A 24,512-nucleotide genomic window follows, 5' to 3' on the forward strand; every position below is an offset into this window, starting at 1 on the left:
AAAGCTCCCAGGAGGAGACAGGCGGCCAAGGACTGAGAGAGAGAAGCCCTTATTGTGGCGATATTAGCTGCATGCATTGTGTGTGGTGTTTTTCGGGACTGAAAAACCTGTGTTTATTTATGGAAAATAAACGTGTGACTTTTATAAAGTTGTGATTTCTGGGGAAGTCTCACAATATATTTTAGATAGATAGATAGATAGATAGATAGATAGATAGATAGATAGATAGATAGATAGATAGATAGATAGATAGATAGATAGATAGATAGATAGATAGATAGATAGATAGATAGATAGATAGATAGATAGATAGATAGATAGATAGATAGATAAGGCACTATATAATAGATAGATAGATAGATAGATAGATAGATAGATAGATAGATAGATAGATAGATAGATAGATAGATAGATAGATAGATAGATAGATAGATAGATAGATAGATAGATAGATAGATAGATAGATAGATAGATAGATAGATAGATAGATAGATAGATAGATGATGGCGTATACAACACTACAGGCTGACTTAACAGTAACATATGTGAACATTCATCAATTTATAGTTCAGGCCTGGTTTACTGAAAGTTACCAAGGTTACTGTATGCCTGTCCCAGTAGTGCATGTGTTGTGTTTCGAATATTGCATATTAATCACATTTTGTCTTGGTGTAGCATGCTGATGAAATGTGTAAGCTTAGTCAAATTTGATAAGCTTAAGAAAATATAAAGGGACTCCTGATGAAATCAAGGCCGGCGTTTTTACATTTGCAACTACTAAACCCCAGATTGGTAACCTTCTAAAAACATACTTGGAGAAAATTTGATAAAGTCTGATTTTTATTCTTATTTATTTTTTTTTTAAAGCGTGTAGTTAGCAAAGTGACTAAAATGTCTAATTTGGAAGGATTACGCTGAATGATTCCACCTTGACAGTATACTCTGGACTAAAATTACATTTCGTACTTAAGACAAGCATAAAGAGATACAGGCAAAGACAAACCTTGTATAACAACTGAGCATTTAGTTGTTATAAGTCATAAGTACCACAGCTATAACATAAACATAATTTTCCATTAAATTCATGGTATAGTGTATATGTTTATTGGTATTGTGTGGTAATAAGAGAGTTTTAGACAAGTTTGAAAGGCATAGTGTAAGTACTGTAATTAGTCATTTATTCAAATGAAAAACTACGGTTAAGAATCATTAAATTATTCAGTAAATGCTACACAGAAAGGCTATGTATGCCATGTTTAACTATAGCTCAAGCTAAAACAGTGTATGAGAAATTTTTACATAAAATCATAAAAATGTTGACATTGTACAGGTTGATGCATTTAAGACTATGCTCCTGCAGATCATCTTGAATATTAGTGAATTGCTCCAAAAATAAAATAGGACTATTAAGTTGGTAAATATATACTATATATTCAAAGGATACTGTAGTACTAGGGTGTTGTACCATGTTATCCATTATGAATGTAGTGAGAAGTCAAGCAAAATGACACCTTTGATTAGCTAACTAAAAAGATTAAGGCAAAGATGTAATGTAATGTGATTACATCTTAGCTGAAGAAGGGGCCTGAGTTGCCTCGAAAGCTTGCATATTGTAATCTTTTTAGTTAGCCTATCAAAGGTGTCATTTTGCTTGACTTCTCACTACATTTAAAGGATACTGAAAACAAACATTTAAAAAGAGAAACCACACAAGATAATAAACACAACATGACATTGTGCTCTGACAAAAATGGCTGGCATTTTTTGATCTGCATTTTAGTTTTCTTTTGATAAAGCCAGAATCCTGCACTGCTCCTTCACAGCTCCAGGACACTAAGTTTGAGTCCTGGGCCCACTAACCCCTTGGAGTGTTCAAGTCCTCTTTTTTATGGCTCCTTCTTTGGCTACACCAGTTCTCCTCTCATATACAAAAAAATGCATACTAGGCACCTGGCATCTGTGTTTTGGACAACTTTGCTGAGGTGCGGGTTGAACCTTGTAATGTTTGATAACTGCAAAAACTTTGTCTGGAAGTATGAAAAAAATGGTTTGGATAGCCTCTTCAAGTTAAAGTTACCTGTCAAAGTCATAGCAGACATTTTAAGGAGGCCATTTATCAAAGGTGCAGGCTCCCTTTTTGTAGTGTCTTAGTAATATACTATTCTTTCTGCCTAATTTAAGATTTAACTTTATCACAGGGCGCAAAGCAATTGCTTTCAACTTCTGTGGTTAGTCAGCAAAGTCAAGGAAAGCACTTAAAAGCACAAAAATCATTTTGCAGATTTCCCTTATTTCAGTATAAAGCTTCCATTTTGTTGAGTAGAAAAAAAAATCTAAGTATGAATTTTTATGTGAAATATGCTATGAGAAATTAATTATTTTTTTGTTTTTACACATATTTGTTTTTGACTAAGACCAGTCCAGCACCACCAAGACCAAGGCAAACAAAAAATCACTGGATTCGATGCCAGTCTGCTGCAAGGCATACTGGCATGTACATCCACACTCACACCGAATGTGGAAAGGAAAAAACAAGAGCCTGTGGAAAAACCAAGTGGATAAAGGCAAAATGTGCAAATTTCACAAACACAGTAACATATTTCGCAGTCTGGAGTATCATGCTTGCCCCCTTATTAAATAACTGAGTTTAATAAAAAAAATTAGAAGAAGCAGAAATCAACTGGCTAACATATTTTTAAAAATCCATCCATCCATTATCCAACCTGCTATATCCTAACTACAGGATCATGGGGGTCTGTTGAAGCCAATCCCAGCCAGCACAGGGCACAAGGATGGAAACAAACCCCAGGCAGGGCACAAGCCCACCGCAGAGCACATACACACACACACACACACACACACACACACACACACACACACAGCTAGCACACACTAGGGACAATTTAGGATCGCCAATGCACCTAACCTGCATGTCTTTGGACTGTAGGAGGAAACCCATGCAGACACGGGGTATTTTAAAATATTTATATGTTAAATATTATCACTTTCCAGTTTTGTATAATTTTCCTTTTTTTCAAAATTGACTTAGTTATTACCTTATATGTTACATAAACAAAACCCCTAAATCAAAAAAACAAAGTAAATACAATCACAACAATGTAAAGTATTAAAGTATTTTTTCCAGACCCTTCACCTCTCTGTATAATATCTACCCATTTATTATTTATTAGATTTTAATATAAACTTTTAATTCTAAACTATCTAAGGTAAAGCAAGTATGCATAATTATGCCTATCTTCTCACTCGAGCATTGTTTGCAATGAATTTTTTACAAAGGCAACCATTAGCTACAACTAATACCAGTTAAGCCTCAGCAAAACTGAATTATTAAATCTGTCTGTGAATATCCTATTACAGGCTACTTATGAATACTTGATTTTATTTTGTATAATTGACAAGGGTTGTCAGGCAAGGATGGCTTTGATGGCAGCCGAGTTAAGATAAACCGATATATTTATCACAAAGGACAGACAGCGTCAAGTGAATTAATTGAGAGGTCATTGTGAGAAGGCTCGCCTGAACCTGTCATAAACTGTTAATAAAGTGCCATGTAATATTAGTAGCCTGCAAGCTATGTATTACAAAGAAGGCAGTGCTGAAATATTAGTATACTCTCAACAAAAGAAAGAACACATTGACTCTTTGTAGACATAATGCCAGATCATTTACCAGCATCTTAATTTTTTAAACCTTTATATAACAACTTAAATTACTATGTAGGCCGACTTCTCAAACTGATGACAAGGAAAACAGTTACAACATGATGACATGTTTGATTGAGAAGTTTAATTTACAGTAGCTGCAGAGTTGCTCAATAAAAAAAAAACTTGGTTAAGCAAACATACAATTTAATGTAAACATTTAGGATACAAAGCCATCAAATTGGATCAGCTAGGAAGCATATTGACATTTATAAGAGATTGATGAAAATTAGCTCCAAAGCATTTATTTCTGTTAATACCACTGAAAGAAGAGTATGCACTCAAGAGATATTTGATCTGAATTAAGAAACTGATGAAGCAATTGATTAATTGGAATTTAAGCCATCAGTCACTAGAGCCATCAGCAGCATCATTTACATTCTAAACAATCAGCTGATGGCCCAATAGGACACAGACTTTTAATACACAGTCAATATGATACCACCAAACTCATCACAATTCTTTATTGACAAGCAGAATGACATTTTTAATCCAGGCTTGATCAAACTGCATATATTTCTGACTTCCACACTGATTAAAAAAAAAATCTTATGAATTTTTTATCTCCAGGAACCATTTATGGATTACTTTTTTGTATTCCTTATTACAAACTCGATTGACTACTTATTATACATTTGTTCAAACAATTTTAAAATTGTAGTCAGGCGGTTCAATATTATTTGATATCACCTACAAAACACATGAATTTGTTGATGCTGTTTTTTCCTTTTATATAAAGGGATATAAGAAAGCAAGTTATACATATTTTTCACTTTCATATGAAATATCCCAACAGAAGCTATAACTATTAATTATTGGAATTATTATTAAGGAAAAACATAAGAAATTTGATGAAGCAGCATATAACCTAAAAAGACTGAGCAGAAAAAATTGAACCTGAAAAGACTATGAGTAGAAAAAATTGAACCAAATATTTGCTTAAACCAAATGTGAAATTTAGATTTTTATTATTGAGGTCCGAATGTTTAAAGTTAAAAAGATGCAAAGACAAAGCAGGTTTCGTTATCTAACTCAATACTATTTGAACTCTAAATATTTGATTAGACTTTTTTTTTTTGTAATGTTTCCTGTACAGGGGTGTTGTTTTGAGTACATGGCCATAACATACGATTAATATGTGAATATTTAATCACTTTATATGTCACAAACAGAGTTAAGCCTTTAATGTTATCTTTTAAGGCTGTAAGGCTGGTTAAATACAAACATCTAAAACTAAACCCTCTCCTTCCTTTTTAAAAGTTATTTAAAAATACCAAAAATACTAACTACAGTCAATATTTATGAGTTTGTATAACATATTAACAATGTAATAGAAAAAAATGAAACATCTGCACATTGGGCAGGCACAGATACAGTCATGAAGTAATGTTTAAAATTTAGTCATGAACAAGATGCTAATTTGAGATTTGAGATATACCCAATATATATATTTAATTAAACTCTTGACTTAGAACATCTGGAATTGAGTCCTGCCCTCACTAGATGAAGCCAGAATAGGTTTTAGCTCTCCATGACACAGTATTGGGGTAAGTATGGATGGGCAGATGAATGGTCAGGATATAATCCAATACATTACATATATTTTAATTTCCAAAATCCTCATAATGCTGCCTTTTAGTTGGCAAGGTCTATTTGGCACACTGAGATCAACAAAAACAATAGCGCATTATTTTAATGAAGTATGCTATCTTTTAATAAACAGAGAGGGAAAACCCATCTAATGTAAGTGCAGAGAGGAAGTTAATATCACCTCACACAGATCAGATAGTCTGTCTGTGACATTTAATAACCTTCTTATTAGGTACCACTTGTTTAATAATTTAGTACTTTTTTCAAATCAAACTGATGGACTATTTTCAGCAAGGAAATCTTCCTCTGATTCATCCTGCAAAATTAACACTAGATAATGAGATATTTATCACATTTCTTTACTTGTATTACACTTAACTCTAGTTAAACAATGTATACTGGATAATATGTGGAGTTGGATTAGGCAGGTAAAGACAATGGAGAGACTGATACTGTCTTTTATCTTTTAGTTATGTGTGTATTAAATTAAAAATAAAAAAAAAATACATGCAAGCTGTTTGTTATGTAGTACAGAGCCAAGACCACGATGATGATGTTTGAACCCAAGAAGTGATTTTGGGGCCATTGTATCTACAGGATGGAATCTGCATAGCATTCCATGTTGTCAGTTGGTGTATATTCATTTTTTTAACATATGAAGTCAATTAAATCTTTAACCTTTTTTTTTTTTTTTTTAAATTTAATACTTCCCATGTCATTTGGACTCAAAAGGAAGTAATATGGCTATCAGTGCAAAATAACCTCTAACTGCTTAAAAGCAAAAGAGAAACCAAAAATGTGGTTATTTGATACCACATTATAATCTCACTTGCCCTTTAAAGCCTCTTGTGGTAATGGTGCTATAAAAATAAAGTCACCCTAATTGAATTAATTGACAGAAGTCTGATGGACACACATATTCACAATGAAGAAGTATAAAAAGATAACTTTATCAACAATGCATCCAAGGACATTCTGTATATCGAGGTATAAAAAAGAAACAATGACTAATTAAAGGAAGCATTATTAATGCACTGTAGTTAAAACTTCTAACATCTAAACATTATTACTACAGAATATGTACTAGAGAAAACTGCAGCTTTATAGGATGTGCAGACAATGAAAGTCTAAAATAAAATTTAAAGGTGTGCATGTTAACATCAGCTCCAAGTTGGAAACAAAAATGGACTAACACAGAGGAAAACAAGCGTTAAAGAAAGAGATCATTGCTACACATCTCTACATTGAAGCATTCTTTCTATATTAATACTAACCGTTTTTTTCTGATGTCCTGAGGAAAATCATATCAGCAGGGATCCTCTGATTCTAAAATAAAGAAGCAAAAATAACAATCTAAATATTAACTTTTTTTTTTGTTCTTTTATTTTTTTTGTTCTTAATTTTCGCCTTATACAATTTCTTGCATTAGGAATTTGTTAGTTTTCCAATACCCCTTGGGGTCAGAGCACACAGTCAGCCATTGTACAGCGCCCCTGGAGCAATTACAGGTTAAGGGTCTTGCTCAAGAGCCCAGCAGAGTAGGATCTCTTTTGGCAGTGACGGGGATTCGAACCGGCAACCTTCTGGATACCAGCACAGATCTGTAGCCTCAGAGCCACTACTTTTATATTTCTTCTGCTGGAAAAAATGGTGCCTTAATAAGCCCGTCTTTAGAAAAATATAATACATACTAATAATACAAACATCTGGAGACAAAACTACAGACAAAAACTGTAATAGTAACGAGAAAAATATCAAGGGTAAATATTTTCAGAAGAAAACAAAAAACTATTGATATTGTTTACAAAAAGGAAATAAAATTATTAATATACATTAGTACCAAGTAAAGTGGTCAGCTAGCAAAGAGAAATTGCACTTTTATGTCTCAATAAACTTAAAAAAAAAATACTTGATTATACTGTCAAAGTAAAATTTTATTGCCATAGTAATTTCATTTATTATAATTAACACATTGCAAGTTACATTCCAAACAATACAAAAATTACTGTATAACTAAGGAAAAAGCTGCAGATATTATGAGCAAAATAAACTTACAACGATGCCAAAACATGATTCAAATCCACATTGCCATAAACTTTCATTTCATCAGTAAACTCTAAAATAACTACCAAAACACGAGGAGAACTAATTCTTGTTCAGGATGCTCCCAACCACAACCCTTAATATTTTAACTTGGTATCAAGAATTTGCAATAATGCTAGAAATACTGCACATAACTATAAGTGCCTTTGTTTTACCACTGACCTTATACCAAACTATACAATACAAACCGATTTAATCAAAAATCTGTAAATTCTCAGTTGAAACTTACTGAGAATATTTTATTACTTTCAATAAAAATGGCCTTACAAAATACAATATACACTGTATTCCAAATTGCAAACAGCACACTAGATTGGGAGTTATTTTAAAATGGACAGATTAGACCTAATCCGATTTTTTTCAGATATATAGTTATTAAATATAAATATGAACTAGATATACTAAATATATAGCTCATGGCCATGAAAAAGCAAGTCCAAGAAATATTTTTCTTTGGTAGTAAAGTCAGTTTCCTGAAACAAAGAATCTCAGCGAGTAACGATTAACTTTACGATATGTAACATGATACATTTTCCTGGATTTTCCACATACCCTCTTAGGCTACATCCACACTACTACATTATCATTTAAAAACAACATACTTAAACAAAACACATCTGACACAGACATTCACTTACATCGAGCATGTGAGAATCAACTGAAATATCCTTGAAAGAATGATAACATTGCATGCCACAGGCAGAATTGTAGTGATTGTGTCTGTGTTTTTAAACAAAAACGTAGTAGTGCGCATGTGGCCTTAATCGGGCATTTGACTGCCGAGTATAACCTACTTCTTTGTTAATTTCAACCCTTCTGAAAAAACGTTACAACTAAAAAACAATAACTGACAACACTTTCATCATATGGTGATATTTTTGTTCTACGGTCGAAGGAAATTACTTTATGAAAAGTATTAAGAAGTAAACGTGACATCATTATTTAATAATCAATAAGGCAAAAAGTATAAAGATCCAGAAAATCAGTTAGTTAATACTGATAAAACGAATACAAAAGAAATAATGGACGCATGGCATAAAAGAAAACACTTTTCTAAAGAAGAACTTGTCCTTCTTTCAAATGACAACATGAGTGTGGCTGTTGTAGCAGCCCAAAAGCAAGAAGGAGCAAAGGTGAGGCAAAATGGATAAAAGAATATAAATAGTTATACATTCACAATCCAACTGTAACATCACTTAATCAGCCTGCAGGAAATTTTAGATTGTTTAGTAATTGTTGCTTTTTTCTAAGATTCTTAAACAAAGATCAATAAATAAATTCCATTATATATTGAAGATTTTCCATAATCCTTCAAACTGTGCACAGTGTGTTTAATCATAAAATACAGAAGGAATTAGTCGAGTAAAATAAAATGAAAACAAAATGTTTTAATTACAATCCTGCCTATCCTCCACTTCGGCCTGAAATACACCCTATGCTCAAAAATCAGGAATTTTGACATTTCCAGCCTCCAGAACCTCTTCATTAGGTGTGTGTATGCCTACTCTAACAGACAACTGCCACAGTGCAATAATACATTACATTTATATAGCGCTGCTGATGCATCATGTTTTGTTTTTTTTTTTTGGCTGGCATTTGAGATTAGTTACGAATGTTAACAGGTTTGCTCAAAGTGGATACCTGCCATTACTCAGTAGCCATCCAACAAACTGGCTTTTTTCTGCCTTCATAAACAGTGGAGCAGATGAAGGCATCATGGTACTCCATGGTCAATTTGCCACAATATCTATAAAAAGTCTTTGGTGAGTCCATTCTATGTTCAAACCAAAGAAGTTTTACAGTGTGTGCAACTGGGCCACAAGAGGTTGGGAGTCTGAATGGGTATCAGCTACAAGCCATTGATTTTAAGTGTTGGATACTTGACATATCTGGTAGTTGAGTCACGGCAACTGGACTTCTTCCTTGCTAGATAGATACGTTTCATTGCTCATCCAAGCAGCTTCTTCAGTCTGAGGAATGTTGTTAGAGACCACAAATGTATCCTCCAGGTTAGTTTCACTTCACACCTGCCCTGTGAAGGTGTGACTGTTACATCTACCCACACCTTCACCTTCCTTTGTTTTACTCAAGGAGCCTATTCAGGGCAGGTGTGAAGTGAAACGAACCTGGAGGATAAATTTGTGGTCTCTAACAATATTCCTCAGACTGAAGAAGCTGCTTGGATGAGCAGTGAAACGTATCTACCTAACAAGAAAGAAGTCCAGTTTGCCATCACTCAACTACCAGATAATTTCACTTGGATGACTGAGAATCTTCACAGACAATTCTTGACATGGTGTTCACGGACACGGACGGTGAATTCAATGGGCGTTATTTTTAGTCAGTTTTCTACACTGCAGCCATACCATCATTCCTTAAACAGTCCAATCCAATGTCCTGTCCTTCAGTTTTCTTTCTTTCTGCATCTCTCGATAAGAATTTGCAATATACTGTAGAAATTGTCAAAGAAAAGCTAGCTGCAACCTTAGAACACTGATTTTAAAAGAACAATTTATCTATATAATAAAGGATAAATATTAATACTGTACATTTTCTGAGAATGTATCATTTCTTACTCTAATTTGGAACTTTGTGCTTAATGTATTTATCATTTACAGTTAGGTCCATAAATATTTGGACAGAGACAACTTTTTTCTAATTTTGGTTCTGTACATTACCACAATGAATTTTAAATGAAACAACTCAGATGCAGTTGAAGTGCAGACTTTCAGCTGTAATTCAGTGGGGTGAACAAAACGATTGCATAAAAATGTGAGGCAACTAAAGCATTTTTGTAACACAATCCCTTCATTTCAGGGGCTCAAAAGTAATTGGACAAATTAAATAACTGGAAATAAAATGTTCATTTCTAAACTTGGTTGAAAACCCTTTGCTGGCAATGACAGCCTGAAGTCTTGAACTCATGGACCTTGCAGTGCACCCTCTGTATTTACTTTCATGCAGTCTTCTCTTTATGGTAGACTTGGATATCGATACGCCTACCCCCTGGAGAGTGTTGTTCATTTGGTTGGCTGTTGTGAAGGGGTTTCTCTTCACCATGGAAATGATTCTGCGATCATCCACCACTGTTGTCTTCCGTGGACGTCCAGGTCTTTTTGTGTTGCTGAGTTCACCAGTGTTTGCTTTCTTTCTCAGGATGTACCAAACTGTAGATTTTGCCACTCGTAATATCATAGCAATTTCTCAGATGGGTTTTTTCTGTTTTCGCACCTTAAGGATGGCTTCTTTCACCTGCATGGAGAGCTCCTTTGACTGCATGTTGTCTGTTCACAGCAAAATCTTCCACATGCAAGCACCACACCTCAAATCAACTCCAGGCCTTTTATCTGCTTAATTGATAATGACATAACGACGGCCTTGCCCACGAAATAGCCTTTGAGTCAATTGTCCAATTACTTTTGAGCCCCTGAAATGAAGGGATTGTGTTAAAAAAATGTTTTAGTTGCCTCACATTTTTATGCAATTGTTTTGTTCACCCCACTGAATTAAAGCTGAAAGTCTGCACTTCAACTGCATCTGAGTTGTTTCATTTAAAATTCATTGTGGTAATGTACAGAACCAAAATTAGAAAAAAGTTGTCTCTGTCCAAAAATTTATGGACCTAACTGTATATGGTGTTTAATGTCTTGATATTAGTTTGTATTCCATGTTATATTATCATCTTTTTTCTGTACTTTCATTCCTCTTGTATCTTTTTGAGCATCTCTGATGGGATTTACACATGGGAAAGGCACTATATAAATAAAATGTATTATACTATAACAACAACAACTACTATAACTACTACTAATACTACTACTATTACTTAAAGATTAATCAGTGGGTTGGGTAATACATAGATTACAAAGAATTTAAAGCATTATTTTAGTTAGGAGGGATTTTGGTAAACACTTGTAAATTACCAAATAATCTTAAATTAAAGTTTATGATGTGCTTAGCATAATGATGCTTTTGGGAAACACACCACATTGCAGAATAAAATAAAAAGCAGAATATTTAGCTTCAAGATGTCTAGGTTACACACGTATTATTTTGCCACTAAATCCGCACTGGGATTCGGAGTACACTGCACTATTATCGGGACACTTGTTTCTTCAGTTATAAGTACACAGCATACTTGACAACTAAGTACAGAAAAAGTTTCACAAGCACAATGCATTTCAAGAGCAATGTGGTATCAAAACAAAAACTAAGTTGTAAATGAGAAAATAGAAAGACAAACCTTTTCTACTATAATTAGGTCTCCCACTTGTATGTCAGAGCTCTTCATTTGCACTTTACCTAAAAAAACAAGCAGGTATTACTAATCTATAACAGAAGTTCATTTTAGGCTAGATGATTCCATTTTTCCATTTTCATGTGGTCTCTTCTCACAGTGGCAAAATTTTATTTAACTCTGCTCGCTCAGGTTCTTCACATCCTGCCATTAATTTTGTTACAACTAATTCTTAATTATGTATGTTTATGTATGAGAAAGCATGAACAGTTGTCAGGAAAGGGAATGGCAACAAAGAATGCTCTGAGGAAAAAAAAAAAATTGGGCTGCTCTGGGGATCCTTTCTGAGGTCAGTCGCTTTTCATGATGGTAATGGAAGTGGTGAATGGGAAAAATGCATGAAGGATTGCCATGGAAGGATTTGTATGTCCATGATCTCATAATGATGGCAAAAAGTAAAACAGAAATGAAGGAGAAAATACTGAAATGGCAAGCTAGTTTGGAAATGAGAAGTTTCAAGATTAATCCGCAAAACAGCAACGTGATGGTTGGAGGCAAAGGGGCAAAAGACATGGAATAGTTCGGTGCACGGCCATGTGACACATGCAGTAGAGGTGTCAGGAGAAACTCAATACAATGCATGGGTTGTTAAAAGTGGGTACATAAATGATGCAGTGGGTTAAAGAGTTGTCTGCATATGGGGAGCACAACCTTGGTAGAAAGTGTGTGAAAGTGATGGACTGCTTTGTACCAAGTTTAAATTAAGTCATCAGCAGAATTGGAAGGCGTGTGGAAGAAATTCTTGGAGCTGTTCCCCATTCTCGTTTCTAAGGGAGTGTCTAATGTATTGAAAGGAAAAGCTTATGAAAGTTTTGTGAGGAAAAGTATACCCTATAGCAAATGAAAGCCCAACATGAAGCAAAGCTGGAAGGAAGAGAGTGAGAGGAAGATACATTCTGACTTAACATAAAGACTTGGTGTGGAGGCAATATGTATTATGCCAAGGAGAGATAAGACCAAACTGGTTTGGACATGCAGAGCAAAAGACAGAGGGTTTATGGGTACAAAGGTGCACCAAGATAGAAATGAAAGGGAAGAGGCCAATGATGACATTGCTGGACATGGTGACAGATGACATGAAAGGTAGGGGTCTCACCATGAAAGGATGGCCAGGACTATGGAGAGTATAGGGGAACAAAAAGATTTGTGGGAATCTAACTAACCTGGGTACATGAGGAGAACGGCTGATAAACCGGTGATGATGATTCTATTTGTATGTATGTATATATAACTGTGAAAAAATGCCTCTGAAGACAGAGAGAGAAAACAAAAAAAAAAAAACAATTTTTTGGAAATATATGCTTGAAATAACCAAAATTATCTGGCAATGGGAGAAGATACTTATATTTGATAAAACAGCTTTTGATTAAGTAAAAACATCCAGATATAAAATATAAATCCTGAAATGACTGAATTTTAAAACAGGTTTAGGCAGCCTAGAAGGGCTTGGTTGTTGAAATAAGAAAATAGTCTGGTATGTGTGTCATTACATTTATAAGGCACCACATACAGATATACATTATAATATATAAAGTAACAGAACATTCTCAAACCTGCTGCTTAATCCAATTCTGGGGTATAAAGTGTTGGATGACAGGTGTGCACAGAGCATCAGTCCATTGCAGGGTCCATTCACACAAATATTCACACAAAACAGAGACCGTTTGGAATCTGCAATTAGTCTTCAGGGATATTGTGGGGGGCATAATGCAGAAAACTTCACACAGATAGAGTGGTGGATCTGCGAAGCGTCAGGAGTTATCAATTCAAAACTTTATATTTTTCATAAAAGTGATACAATGCACATTTCAGTCTGCACTTAATATTTACAAACATGTTGCTGCTCATCTACCATGACGGTTAAAAAATACCACAAACCTTCACATAAATTAGTAATCGATAAATACATGGAATTATTAGTAGGGAGTGCATAGATTATGTCATTTAGAGTAAGGCAACTGTCCAAACTTTCTTTCTCTGTTTGTGCTCTAGATTTCCATCAAAATAATCTTTTACAAAAAAAAAAAATAAGCATTATGCTCATAGTGGATTTGGTAACCTGTTGTACAAAATTGGATGAGTTGGACTCCGGTCGTTTAGACACTATAAACAATTCTACTACATGACCAACTGCTTTGAAAGAAGTTCATCATATGAGGTTCAATAAACATATTCAGATTCACAATCATGAATCTAAAATGATACACTGGAAACTAAATACAGAAACCCATCAATTAAATAATTTTAATACAAAAAAATAAGAATATCACAATGTCTAACTAAAACTGAGACATACAAATAAAAATGCACATTCTCCTGAAAAAACTCAACTCTAATTCTTATGCAAATGTGGTCTGCCATTATAATTCCTGGTATGAGATCAAGATGAAAAACATGGCACATCAGGTCACTGTCAATTATATCCATTTAATACCCACTTACGCTTGTTTCAAAATAATTCCCAGTGAAGATAACATCTTTCTTTAGGGGTCATTGGTATCTCACTGGAGAATTCTGAAATACTTTTACCAGTAATCTCACAGCATATGGGCTTAAACAGCTTGAAGAGCCATTTAATTAAGGAAAAATGTATGCAGCATTTCCTTTGAGCCTTAAACAGTTTCTAAATAACACAGCTTTTAAAATCTTGAAATGGGATACAGATGTAAAACATGATCCTAGAGAAAAAAAAACAGCCATAATTTCATAAACATTAAGTCAAACTATATTGAATATCATTTTGTACATGTATTCTCATTAAACAGGTAAATGAAGAGATATTATTTTTTCAATAAAATGTAAAAAGGTGAAAGGTCCATAATAAATTCATGCACATTATTTGATTATGAATGATCTATAGTTAGAACGTACAGTATATGTTTTGATTAGGCTAAAATTAGAGCAAAAAAATTATTCAAGAACATAATCGTCTACTGTCGTTAACGGATTTAATCAAGATGTAATCCTATGATCGTGTTATAGTTTTATATAAACATACTTGTATTCATTGTTATAACAAAACATGTGTACTCTTAATCCTACTACTCACAAAAAATCTCAATTACATTAATCTGCATTATGATTGTGTTACTTCTCAACAAAACTATTATTTCTCAAAGATTTTGACTACTTGCCGTCATTATCATCAACACTCTTGTATGTCTGTCCTCTAGTGACAGGTACAGAGAGAGAGAAATTCAGGATGTATGTAGCTTGCAATCAAGTGACAGGAACACGACAAATGTTATCTGTATACATTTAGCTTTAATCAGGTTTTTTGTAAGGTGGGTACAGCAGAGATGAACAATTAGCATTCCCGCTTCACACAGTCAAGGCTCATGTCAGACTAGAAGCTTACTCAGGGTCTTTATGGAGTTTGCATATAGGTCTACATCAACAGATAGTTATCCAGCTCAAAGTAGAAACACACCTCTAATTTGTTTAACAATGAATCAGAGGATCAAAAATTAGAAAAAATGTAAATCAGGTCACAGTAACTAAAATGTTAATTTAAAAAATGAGCAGTAAGTGTAATGAATACGTGCAGAATGAACACTAAAACACTACGTCAAGAGATTGATTTCATTAGATGCACTTGTTCCAGGCAAGTGACAGTTCACAGTTACAGTATTTTTGAAAAAGCAGTGACCTTGGATAAGATTATTGAAAAAGAATAATACTAAAGATGGTTATTATTATATTGAACCCAAGCTCCTGCACTTTTGACACAAATTAAAGATTTAAGACTTAAACATACCTATTTGACAGCAATACTTCAAAAGGGTATTGGTTAAATTCTCAAATATGAGCAATTTGTGGACACACCTAAACCACAATCATCCCAGTGCTTTTGCTAGCTTGATGTCCTCTTCTACTGCATTGCCTGCTTCACCTTACAAATCTTGGGCCTGACATTTATGATTCATGTTATAAGCAGTCACTACCTTTAGTCCTTTACTTATTTGCTTACTATTTTTTTTTTCAATAGGCTACCTTTTGGAGAGAGGTGTTTGCACGGATTGTCTAATTATAAAACGGCACTGTTAGTTTAAACATAAAAAAATGATACCTTTACATATTCTATAAGTTTACTTCTGGCAGTGATTTGGTTCATACTGTTTAGATAAAAATTGACCTGATTTGTTTACAAAAAAAAGTTTTTAAGTAAAAACGTGACTAAAACAATCTACCCACACCACCCCCATCCAAGGTAAATAATGTCATTATAGCAATCTAAAATCCGTATTTTTTCTGTTTGTTTTTTAAGAAAGTAAGAAACAGCTCACCAGCAAAATCTTATTTGGGTGCATCTCATGCAGGCCTGAACTGATTGCTATAAATGAGTGTATGAAACTGCATAAGATTATGATAACCTGTTTTATAACTGAAAAATGTACATGCATCAGACATCACTTTCACTGCAATTGTACAGCAAAGAGCACAGGGTCCATATTTTGATCAAGTGATGGTCCATCTGATTGCTAACTAACTGCTGACTGGAACACAAACCAAGACATATAGGGGAATTCAAGCAAGACTTTTTCCAAGACTAAATAAGAACAGTGGAACTTCTTCCACTGTCCCAAATTACTGTATGAATATCTGCAACCTTGTAGTAAAGTTGGAAGTCAGATAATGTCATGCCACTGTCTGTTTTTGATCTTTAGTGTTGTTGTCTTTGCCATCCATATAAACAAGCTTGCAATTCAGTCAATCAATTTTGAAAAGGAAATGTATTAATAAAATGTAATTAATATAAATATAAGAATACTGTGAAAAAGTATAAAGAGTTTTAGAAGGATATTCAGTTTAACTACAGTATGTATTTTATTTTCAAACCTGTTACATACCCTGAATTGTTTGTGGTAATGGCAAAGAAAAAATTGTAATCTCATGTCTTTATGTAGAACACAGATAAAAGTTCCCACCACAATAGGTTTCTGTGGGAAGATCTTATTAAATTGATCTAGAAGATTAAGTAAAATCAGTAATAATAGGTTTGGATTAGTAGTAAAGATAACAATATTGTTCATATAGGTGGATATTTTTTGTTCCATTCCTTCCCTCGAAACTGTTGCTAAAGACAAATAGCCAGTGGTTCAATAGCAATTGCAATAAGAACTGGTGACAGAGAACAGCCCTATATAAATTTGTATTACAGGTTAAGCATCCAAAGTTATACTGAAACATCTGAACATCACATCTCAGAACAGCCAATTTGCATACAGTGGAACCTCGGGTCACGAACATCTCGGACCACGTACAAATCGGGTTACGACCAAAAAGTTCGCCAAACTTTTGCATCTGTTCACGGACCACACACTCGGGTGACGAACAAGCCAGTTTCCCTTCCGGTTTGTACACACCAATGATTTCCGCACATGTTCAGTCTCTCCCTGTGCATTCCCTGTGCAGCGAAAGAGTGCAAGAGAGTGAGCGAGAGAGCACAAGAGAGACAGAGAGAGCACGAGTGAGCGAGCGAGAGAGAGAGAGCACGAGCGAGTGAGCGAAAGAGAGCACGAGCGAGTGAGCGAGAGAGAGAGAGCACGAGCGAGTGAGCGAGAGAGAGAGAGCACGAGCGAGTGAGCGAGAGAGAGAGAGCACGAGTGAGTGAGCGAGCGAGCAAGAGCGAGAGAGAGAGCACGAGCCAGCCCAAGCAGAAGAAGTAAATATTACAGAAGAAGTAAGTGAACATTTAATTTACTATTACACTGTGCATTCTATGGTATACAGTGGAACCTCGGTTCACAACCATAATTCATTCCAAAACTCTGGTCGTAAACTGATTTGGTCGTGAACCAAAGCAATTTCCTCCATAGGATTGTATGTAAATACAATTAATCCGTTCCAGACCATATGAACTGAATGTAAATATATATTGTTTTTAAGCACAAATATAGTTAATTAAACTATAGAATGCACAGCGTAATAGTAAACTAAATGTAAAAACATTGAATAACACTGAGAAAACCTTGAACAACAGAGAAAACTAACACTGCAATAGTTCACGCTATAGCAATACCAACCGCTGGCTAAAAACACTTTTTTTTTTAATGAGTTTTAAGCACAAGGAAAAAAATGAACATTTGAAAAAATCCATAATTTAACAAACCACCAAGAAAAGTAACATTGCAACAATGCACGCTATGAACCGATCGCTGTAAACAGAAGTGAAAACAAAATCAAGCCCAGTGCATTCTTTAACTGCCTTCCTACCTTATGCGTCCAGCCCTCTCTCTCGCGCTGCCTGTGTGTGTGCGTCTCTCTCTCACGCTGCCTGTGTGTGTGTGCGTCTCTCTCTCTCTCGTGCTGCCTGGGTGTGTGCATCACTCTCTCTCGTGCTGCCTGGGTGTGTGCATCACTCTCTCTCGTGCTGCCTGGGTGTGTGCGTCTCTCTCTCACGCTGCCTGTGTGTGTGTGTGTCTCTCTCTCTCTCTCGTGCTGCCTGGGTGTGTGCGTCTCTCTCTCTCGTGCTGCCTGGGTGTGTGCGTCTCTCTCTCTCGTGCTGCCTGGGTGTGTGCGTCTCTCTCTCACGCTGCCTGTGTGTGTGTGTGCATCTCTCTCTCACGCTGCCTGTGTGTGTGTGCGTCTCTCTCTCTCTCGTGCTGCCTGGGTGTGTGCATCACTCTCTCTCGTGCTGCCTGGGTGTGTGCGTCACTCTCTCTCGTGCTGCCTGGGTGTGTGCGTCTCTCTCTCGTGCTGCCTGGGTGTGTGCGTCTCTCTCTCACGCTGCCTGGGTGTGTGCGTCTCTCTCTCACGCTGCCTGTGTGTGTGTGCGTCTCTCTCTCTCTCTCGTGCTGCCTGGGTGTGTGCATCACTCTCTCTCGTGCTGCCTGGGTGTGTGCGTCTCTCTCTCTCGTGCTGCCTGGGTGTGTGCGTCTCTCTCTCTCGCTGCCTGTGTGTGTGTGTGCGTCTCTCTCTCTCTCGTGCTGCCTGGGTGTGTGCGCGTCTCTCTCTCGCGCTCCCTGGGTGTGTGCGCGTCTCTCTCTCGCGCTGCCTGGGTGTGTGCGCGTCTCTCTCTCGCGCTGCCTGGGTGTGTGCGCGTCTCTCTCTCGCGCTGCCTGGGTGTGTGCGCGTCTCTCTCTCGCGCTGCCTGGGTGTGTGCGCGTCTCTCTCTCGCGCTGCCTGGGTGTGTGCGCGTCTCTCTCTCGCGCTGCCTGGGTGTGTGCGCGTCTCTCTCTCGCGCTGCCTGGGTGTGTGCGCGTCTCTCTCTCGCGCTGCCTGGGTGTGTGCGCGTCTCTCTCTCGCGCTGCCTGGGTGTGTGCGCGTCTCTCTCTCGCGCTGCCTGGGTGTGTGCGCGTCTCTCTCTCGCGCTGCCTGTGTGTGTGCGCGTCTCTCTCTCGCGCTGCCTGTGTGTGTGCGCGTCTCTCGCACTGCCTGTGTGTGTGCGCGTCTCTCTCTCGCGCTGCCTGTGTGTGTGCGCGTCTCTCTCTCGCGCTGCCTGGGTGTGTGCGCGTCTCTCTCTCGCGCTGCCTGTGTGTGTGCGCGTCTCTCGCGCTGCCTGTGTGTGTGCGCGTCTCTCTCTCGCGCTGCCTGTGTGTGTGCGCGTCTCTCTCTCTTGCGCTGCCTGTGTGTGTGCGCGTGTCTCTCTCTCTTGCGCTGCCTGTGTGTGTGCGCGTGTCTCTCTCTCTTGCGCTGCCTGTGTGTGTGCGCGCGTCTCTCTCTCTTGCGCTGCCTGTGTGTGTGCGCGCGTCTCTCTCTCTTGCGCTGCCTGTGTGTGTGCGTCTCTCTCTCTTGCGCTGCCTGTGTGTGTGCGTCTCTCTCTCTTGCGCTGCCTGTGTGTGTGCGTCTCTCTCTCTTGCGCTGCCTGTGTGTGTGCGTCTCTCTCTCTTGCTTGTGTGTGTGCGTCTCTCTCTCTCTTGCGCTGCCTGTGTGTGTGCGTCTCTCTCTCTTGCGCTGCCTGTGTGTGTGCGTCTCTCTCTCTTGCGCTGCCTGTGTGTGTGCATCTCTCTCTCTCTCTCTCGCGCTGCCTGTGTGTGTCACGCTCTCTCTCTCTTGCACGCTGCACAGGAAAATGCACAGGGAGAGACTGAACACGTGCAAACCGAAAAGGAAACTGGCTTATTCGTATACTGAGTGTGTGGTCGTGAACCGAGGCAAAAGTTTGGCGAACTTTTTGGTCGTAAACCGATTTGTACGTGTACCGAGACGTTCGTGAACTGAGGTTCCACTGTAATTAACTATGTTTGTGCTTAAAAATCTTTAAAAATATATATATTTACATACAGCTCGTACGGTCCGGAATGGATTAATTGTATTTACATACAATCCTATTGGGGAAATTACTTCAGGTCCCGACCAAATCGGGTTGCGACCAGAGTTTTGGAACGAATTACGGTCATGACCCGAGGTTCCACTGTACTTGGTTGCATAGTTCTTATGGCTGCTAATGAAACTGATCGGTTTCTGACCAATCAGAAAGAACAACTTTTCCTTTCCAAATGCAGATTGCTTGGAGTAATGAGTACTACTACACCATGGAGTGGGTGTTTCATGGACAAACAGTTGCTGTGAAGCGCAGCATAATGGGAGTCATCCAGCTGACTACGGAACTGGTGTTCATTTAGTGCTAATATGGAACAATGTGCTGCCACCGATCAGTCGAGAATTATGTGAGCATTCTTACTGCCCCCATAGCCTTATTTCCACTCATTTTTTTTCTTTTGATTTCCATAATGCAATTCATGTGAAAAAATGACAGAAAAAAGTGCAGCTTGGCTGCCTGACCAAACAGTGACTGTAATTTGCTCTAACTGTCTAGTTCTAAATACTGTATCCCACAGGGGTGTATGTAATTCAATAAATATCTACTCTAAAACTCCATTTAGATTCTAAAATACAACACATTCTACATTTGGTTCTAGTGAAACACAGTTGCTGCAAACTTCATTAGTCCCAAAATGCTTCAATACTATGGAACTGCATATTGTACATAGTGCTGCAATCGTGTTGTTGGGCAGAATAAATAAACTTCACTCTTTATGTCATAAGACTGCAATAAAGGAAAAAAATCAAGACCGTACATACTAAAAAACTGTTTATTAACTGTGCAGAAATGAAAACTAGTCTATTCAAAAGAAATGACAGCTGTAACAATTTATCATAAACAGCAGCTATACCATAATTTAGCTGACGTTACATGTAGCATAGTAACAGATTGGAATGTTAATAAACTAAATGTAAAGTGTCACCAAGCTGCAGTCTAGTTTAAACCAATCAAGAAAGGAGTAAAAGATTTTTTTCCATGGTGACCCATCATAAGTTAAGGCAGACAATAACCACTTTGTTCTAAATTCAACTAAAATAAAAATAAGTAAATTTGTCAACCTCGAACAGTGAGCTTGCTGTACATCTGGGAGTTCATTTCTTTATCTCTTGTATACCGTCGGTACTCATCCACAGCCTCCCGCACCATTGTGACTGCAAGAACGAAGCCCTGCCCAAAAAGCAAAAAAGTTGTTTAATAAGCAATTGTACTTCTTCATTTGCCGTTAGCTTTACTACATACTAATTCTCTACATACAGAGCAATTGCTGTTCAAAATTCATTAATAATTTAACACTTGAACTTTAATAATCTCTTTCAAAAAATGTTTGGTCTGTACAAGAGAACCTAAAAGAAAAACAAATCTCATTTTGAACTTTAAAGAATGGTTGCATGTTTATTATCCTTTACTCAAAAAAGCCTGTGTTACACATTAGAATTTTACATCTAATTAAACAAGGGACCCCCAATTTTTGAATCAAAAAGATGAAATGTAATAGAAAACTTCAACTTAATTAATACTTGGCAAAATGAAGAGTTGGAAAATTACATACTCAGCAACTCTAAACAGCAGGATACATGCTAATTGTAAATCTCAGGGGTTTAATAATGGTGATTATATGAGGAAATATTACACCGATGCTGAAAGGGTTTATGAATGTTGTATATACACTGACAACCTTTTTTCCATTTTTATAAAATTGTGTTAAACTTTTAAAAATCAACATATAACACTCTAAAATTAAAAAGAGTAAATGAAAACTTGACAAAAAATAATAATGGAAACAATATATATATTTATACACACACACACACACACACACAATGTTTGCAGCACTTAAAAACAAAAAATATTAAAATTAAGCAGTCCGATTAGGCATTAAATAATTCTTGGTCAGAAAAGATCAACTAAAACAAAATGCTTTGCCTATAACATGGCAATGGCTACTTGTAAGCTAAGCAGCAGTTTTTACAAAATGCAACTGAAATTATGCTTGCTAAAATTTTATTCATGGCTTAATGCGTAGAATTTGTAATTAATTTTAAAAATTTAACTCTTCTGAAAATATTTAAATAAACCAGAATAATGATTTATTTCACAAATGGTAAAGAAGCATTAATAGATTCTTTTGGCCTTGTCTTCCAAATAGTCAAATCCTCCACATAATGACCAAGATTTACAAGCACCTAACAACTCTTTACAGTTAATAATCAAAGAAAGCAGAAACACAGAAGCAATCTGCAAGATTTCAAACACATTAACAAAAATTAAAATTAAAATTAAAATGAAATGGGAATAAGGACCAAGGAATTTTACCAATGGTGCCCAGTAAGTGTAAAGGTAGCCAATTTTCAGTGCTGGAACAAATTGTGAACAGGAAACCACCAGGAAATATAAGTTCAAGAAAAATTTGAACTGCTGGTATAACACCTATGAGACAAAATGCAAATTGACAGTCAACAGTATTCCATAAAATGTCCAACATGCACACATTCAGTATTCTCAAACCTGCTTAATCCAATTCAGGACCACTGATGTTCACCCACAAGACACACACAGTCCACCATGCACACACTCGGGCCAACTGACCTAATCTGTGCGTCTTCGGGAATATAGAAGAAAATTACATGACAAGAACATGCAACCTCAACATGGACAACAACTTGGCACATGATTCAAATCAAGAAAATTGGGACAATAGACCAAATTGACAACATTTGTTTATTCAGAAATGATTAACACACACAACTGCTTCATGCATATTAAATAATTTCATAACTTGATCTGACTACATTTGGGAATGTTGGAAGCTTCACCTCAAGTGCAAAGTTGTGCTCATTATAAATATAAAATACATAAAATAATATTTTTCAATAAATATAAAGCTTATTATACTGAAAGATTAAAAGAAATAAAAAATAATTAACAAGTGTTTAAATATCCAATGTTACCCACATATAGAAAAAAAAGAAAAAACACAAAAAAGCATTTCTAGCAGAGTTTGACATAGCTTTTAACTAAGAGTTATATATATTCTTAAAAAAAAAAATACTCTACCAGGTAGATCTTGTTCAAGTTACTAAAGTAGGCCATAAGAGCAACCTGATCCAATGTTACTAATCTACTAATAATGAGAAGGAGGCAGAATGAAAAGAGTTACTTTTCCAAGGGTACAACGTAAGAATACAAATTAAGTGATTAACAATGTACAGTATGCATGGCTTTTTACTAGGGTACTGCAAAAAGATTACAGTAAACTGTAGATGTATTAGTGTCTTTAGAAAATAAATACAAACATACATAAATAAATATTACACAAAAAACACATTAGTAAAAAATCTAAAACATTAGCCAACTCAAAATTAATAAAGCTCACTGAGAATTGTGTGTGTGTTTGGATGCGAGTCAAACCTCCTGTTAAAAGTACTTGAGAATCTGCAGCTGAACTTGGCAACTTAACGGTGCCAAGTCAAACGACCTCAATATTTTTAAATATTACAAACTTGAACTGGTTTCATTACCAGGAGTCAAACAGGAATTTGAATGACATAAACCTGACCAAAACAAAACAATGCAATGCATTAGGTACTTGCTTGCATGAGCATGCTGTCTAGAAGAAGAGGTGCAGTTTTTCACATGAACATATGTAGTTGCCAAATGCTCATGTGAAGAACTTCACCTCTTCTTCTAGACAGCATACTCGTGCAAGCAAGCACCTATGCTCGCTCAATATTATTTTCCAAAAAACAGTTTACAGTTTTGTCTCAAGTTGTTTGCATACTGCATCAGTTAAACCTTTCTGGCTTTCAGACAGCTGACAGTTGAGGTGCAATTGAAGAACGCTTTCCAAGATTTACCTTGCAAGGTATATTCTTGTATGCCGTTTACAGGTTATAATGTTTGCATGTTAAACGTCTGCTCTGCAAAATTAGTTTAAAGCTGGGCAGAAGGATCAAAATTTGATCATCATTCTGGAATGTTTTTTCCTTGCCCTAGGGAGCTTGTATTCAATAACACTTGGTTGTTTTTGGCTATCATGTCAAAGGTTGCTTGCCATGTCAAAATTTTGAAGAAGACTGCAGTCAGGAAATACGCTTTCTTACCAATCCAGGAAGGAGCTACTGGCACAGGCTCTACTATACAATACACTTCGAGACTAGCAAAGCACTTATCCATGAAAAAGTACAACCTGCTGTTAAATTACGGGTCTTACCCTCACACTAAAGTGGTATCACAGCTTTCTCTTTGAGCCCACACACACCAGGTGAAGAGGAATGCTTAGCTTTACTTGTCTGATGGTGGGCTTGCCAGATGTGATACAATATATGTATAAATGCAAGCATAAGGCTTTGAAAATTAGGTAAGACCTTGTGTGTTAGATGAAATGAAGGACAGAGTTATGTTCCGTTTAGCAGTTAGAGATTTTTGCAGAAGTAGGAAATGAATAGAAAAAGAATATAGACTATAACAGTACTGGAATATGACAGAAACATGATGGGCTATATATACTACATGAGCAAACTCTATGGACACT

The 24,512-nt window shown here is 36.4% G+C and overlaps 1 protein-coding gene across 1 annotated transcript in view; it reads right to left on the reverse strand.

The window, feature by feature from the left end:
• Window positions 1–24,512, reverse strand: part of atp9b (ATPase phospholipid transporting 9B) — a 320,223-nt gene that overhangs the window by 232,179 nt on the left and 63,532 nt on the right. Inside the window, exons 4-7 of the mRNA XM_028817197.2 lie at window positions 22,295–22,408; window positions 21,040–21,148; window positions 11,659–11,717; window positions 6,587–6,638 (exon numbers count right to left, since the gene is read on the reverse strand). Coding sequence (XP_028673030.1) covers window positions 6,587–6,638; window positions 11,659–11,717; window positions 21,040–21,148; window positions 22,295–22,408 — 334 coding nt within the window. The remainder of the gene's footprint in view (window positions 1–6,586; window positions 6,639–11,658; window positions 11,718–21,039; window positions 21,149–22,294; window positions 22,409–24,512) is intronic.

This window comes from Erpetoichthys calabaricus, chromosome 13 (genome assembly GCF_900747795.2).
Source record: "Erpetoichthys calabaricus chromosome 13, fErpCal1.3, whole genome shotgun sequence".
Taxonomy (NCBI): domain Eukaryota; kingdom Metazoa; phylum Chordata; class Cladistia; order Polypteriformes; family Polypteridae; genus Erpetoichthys; species Erpetoichthys calabaricus.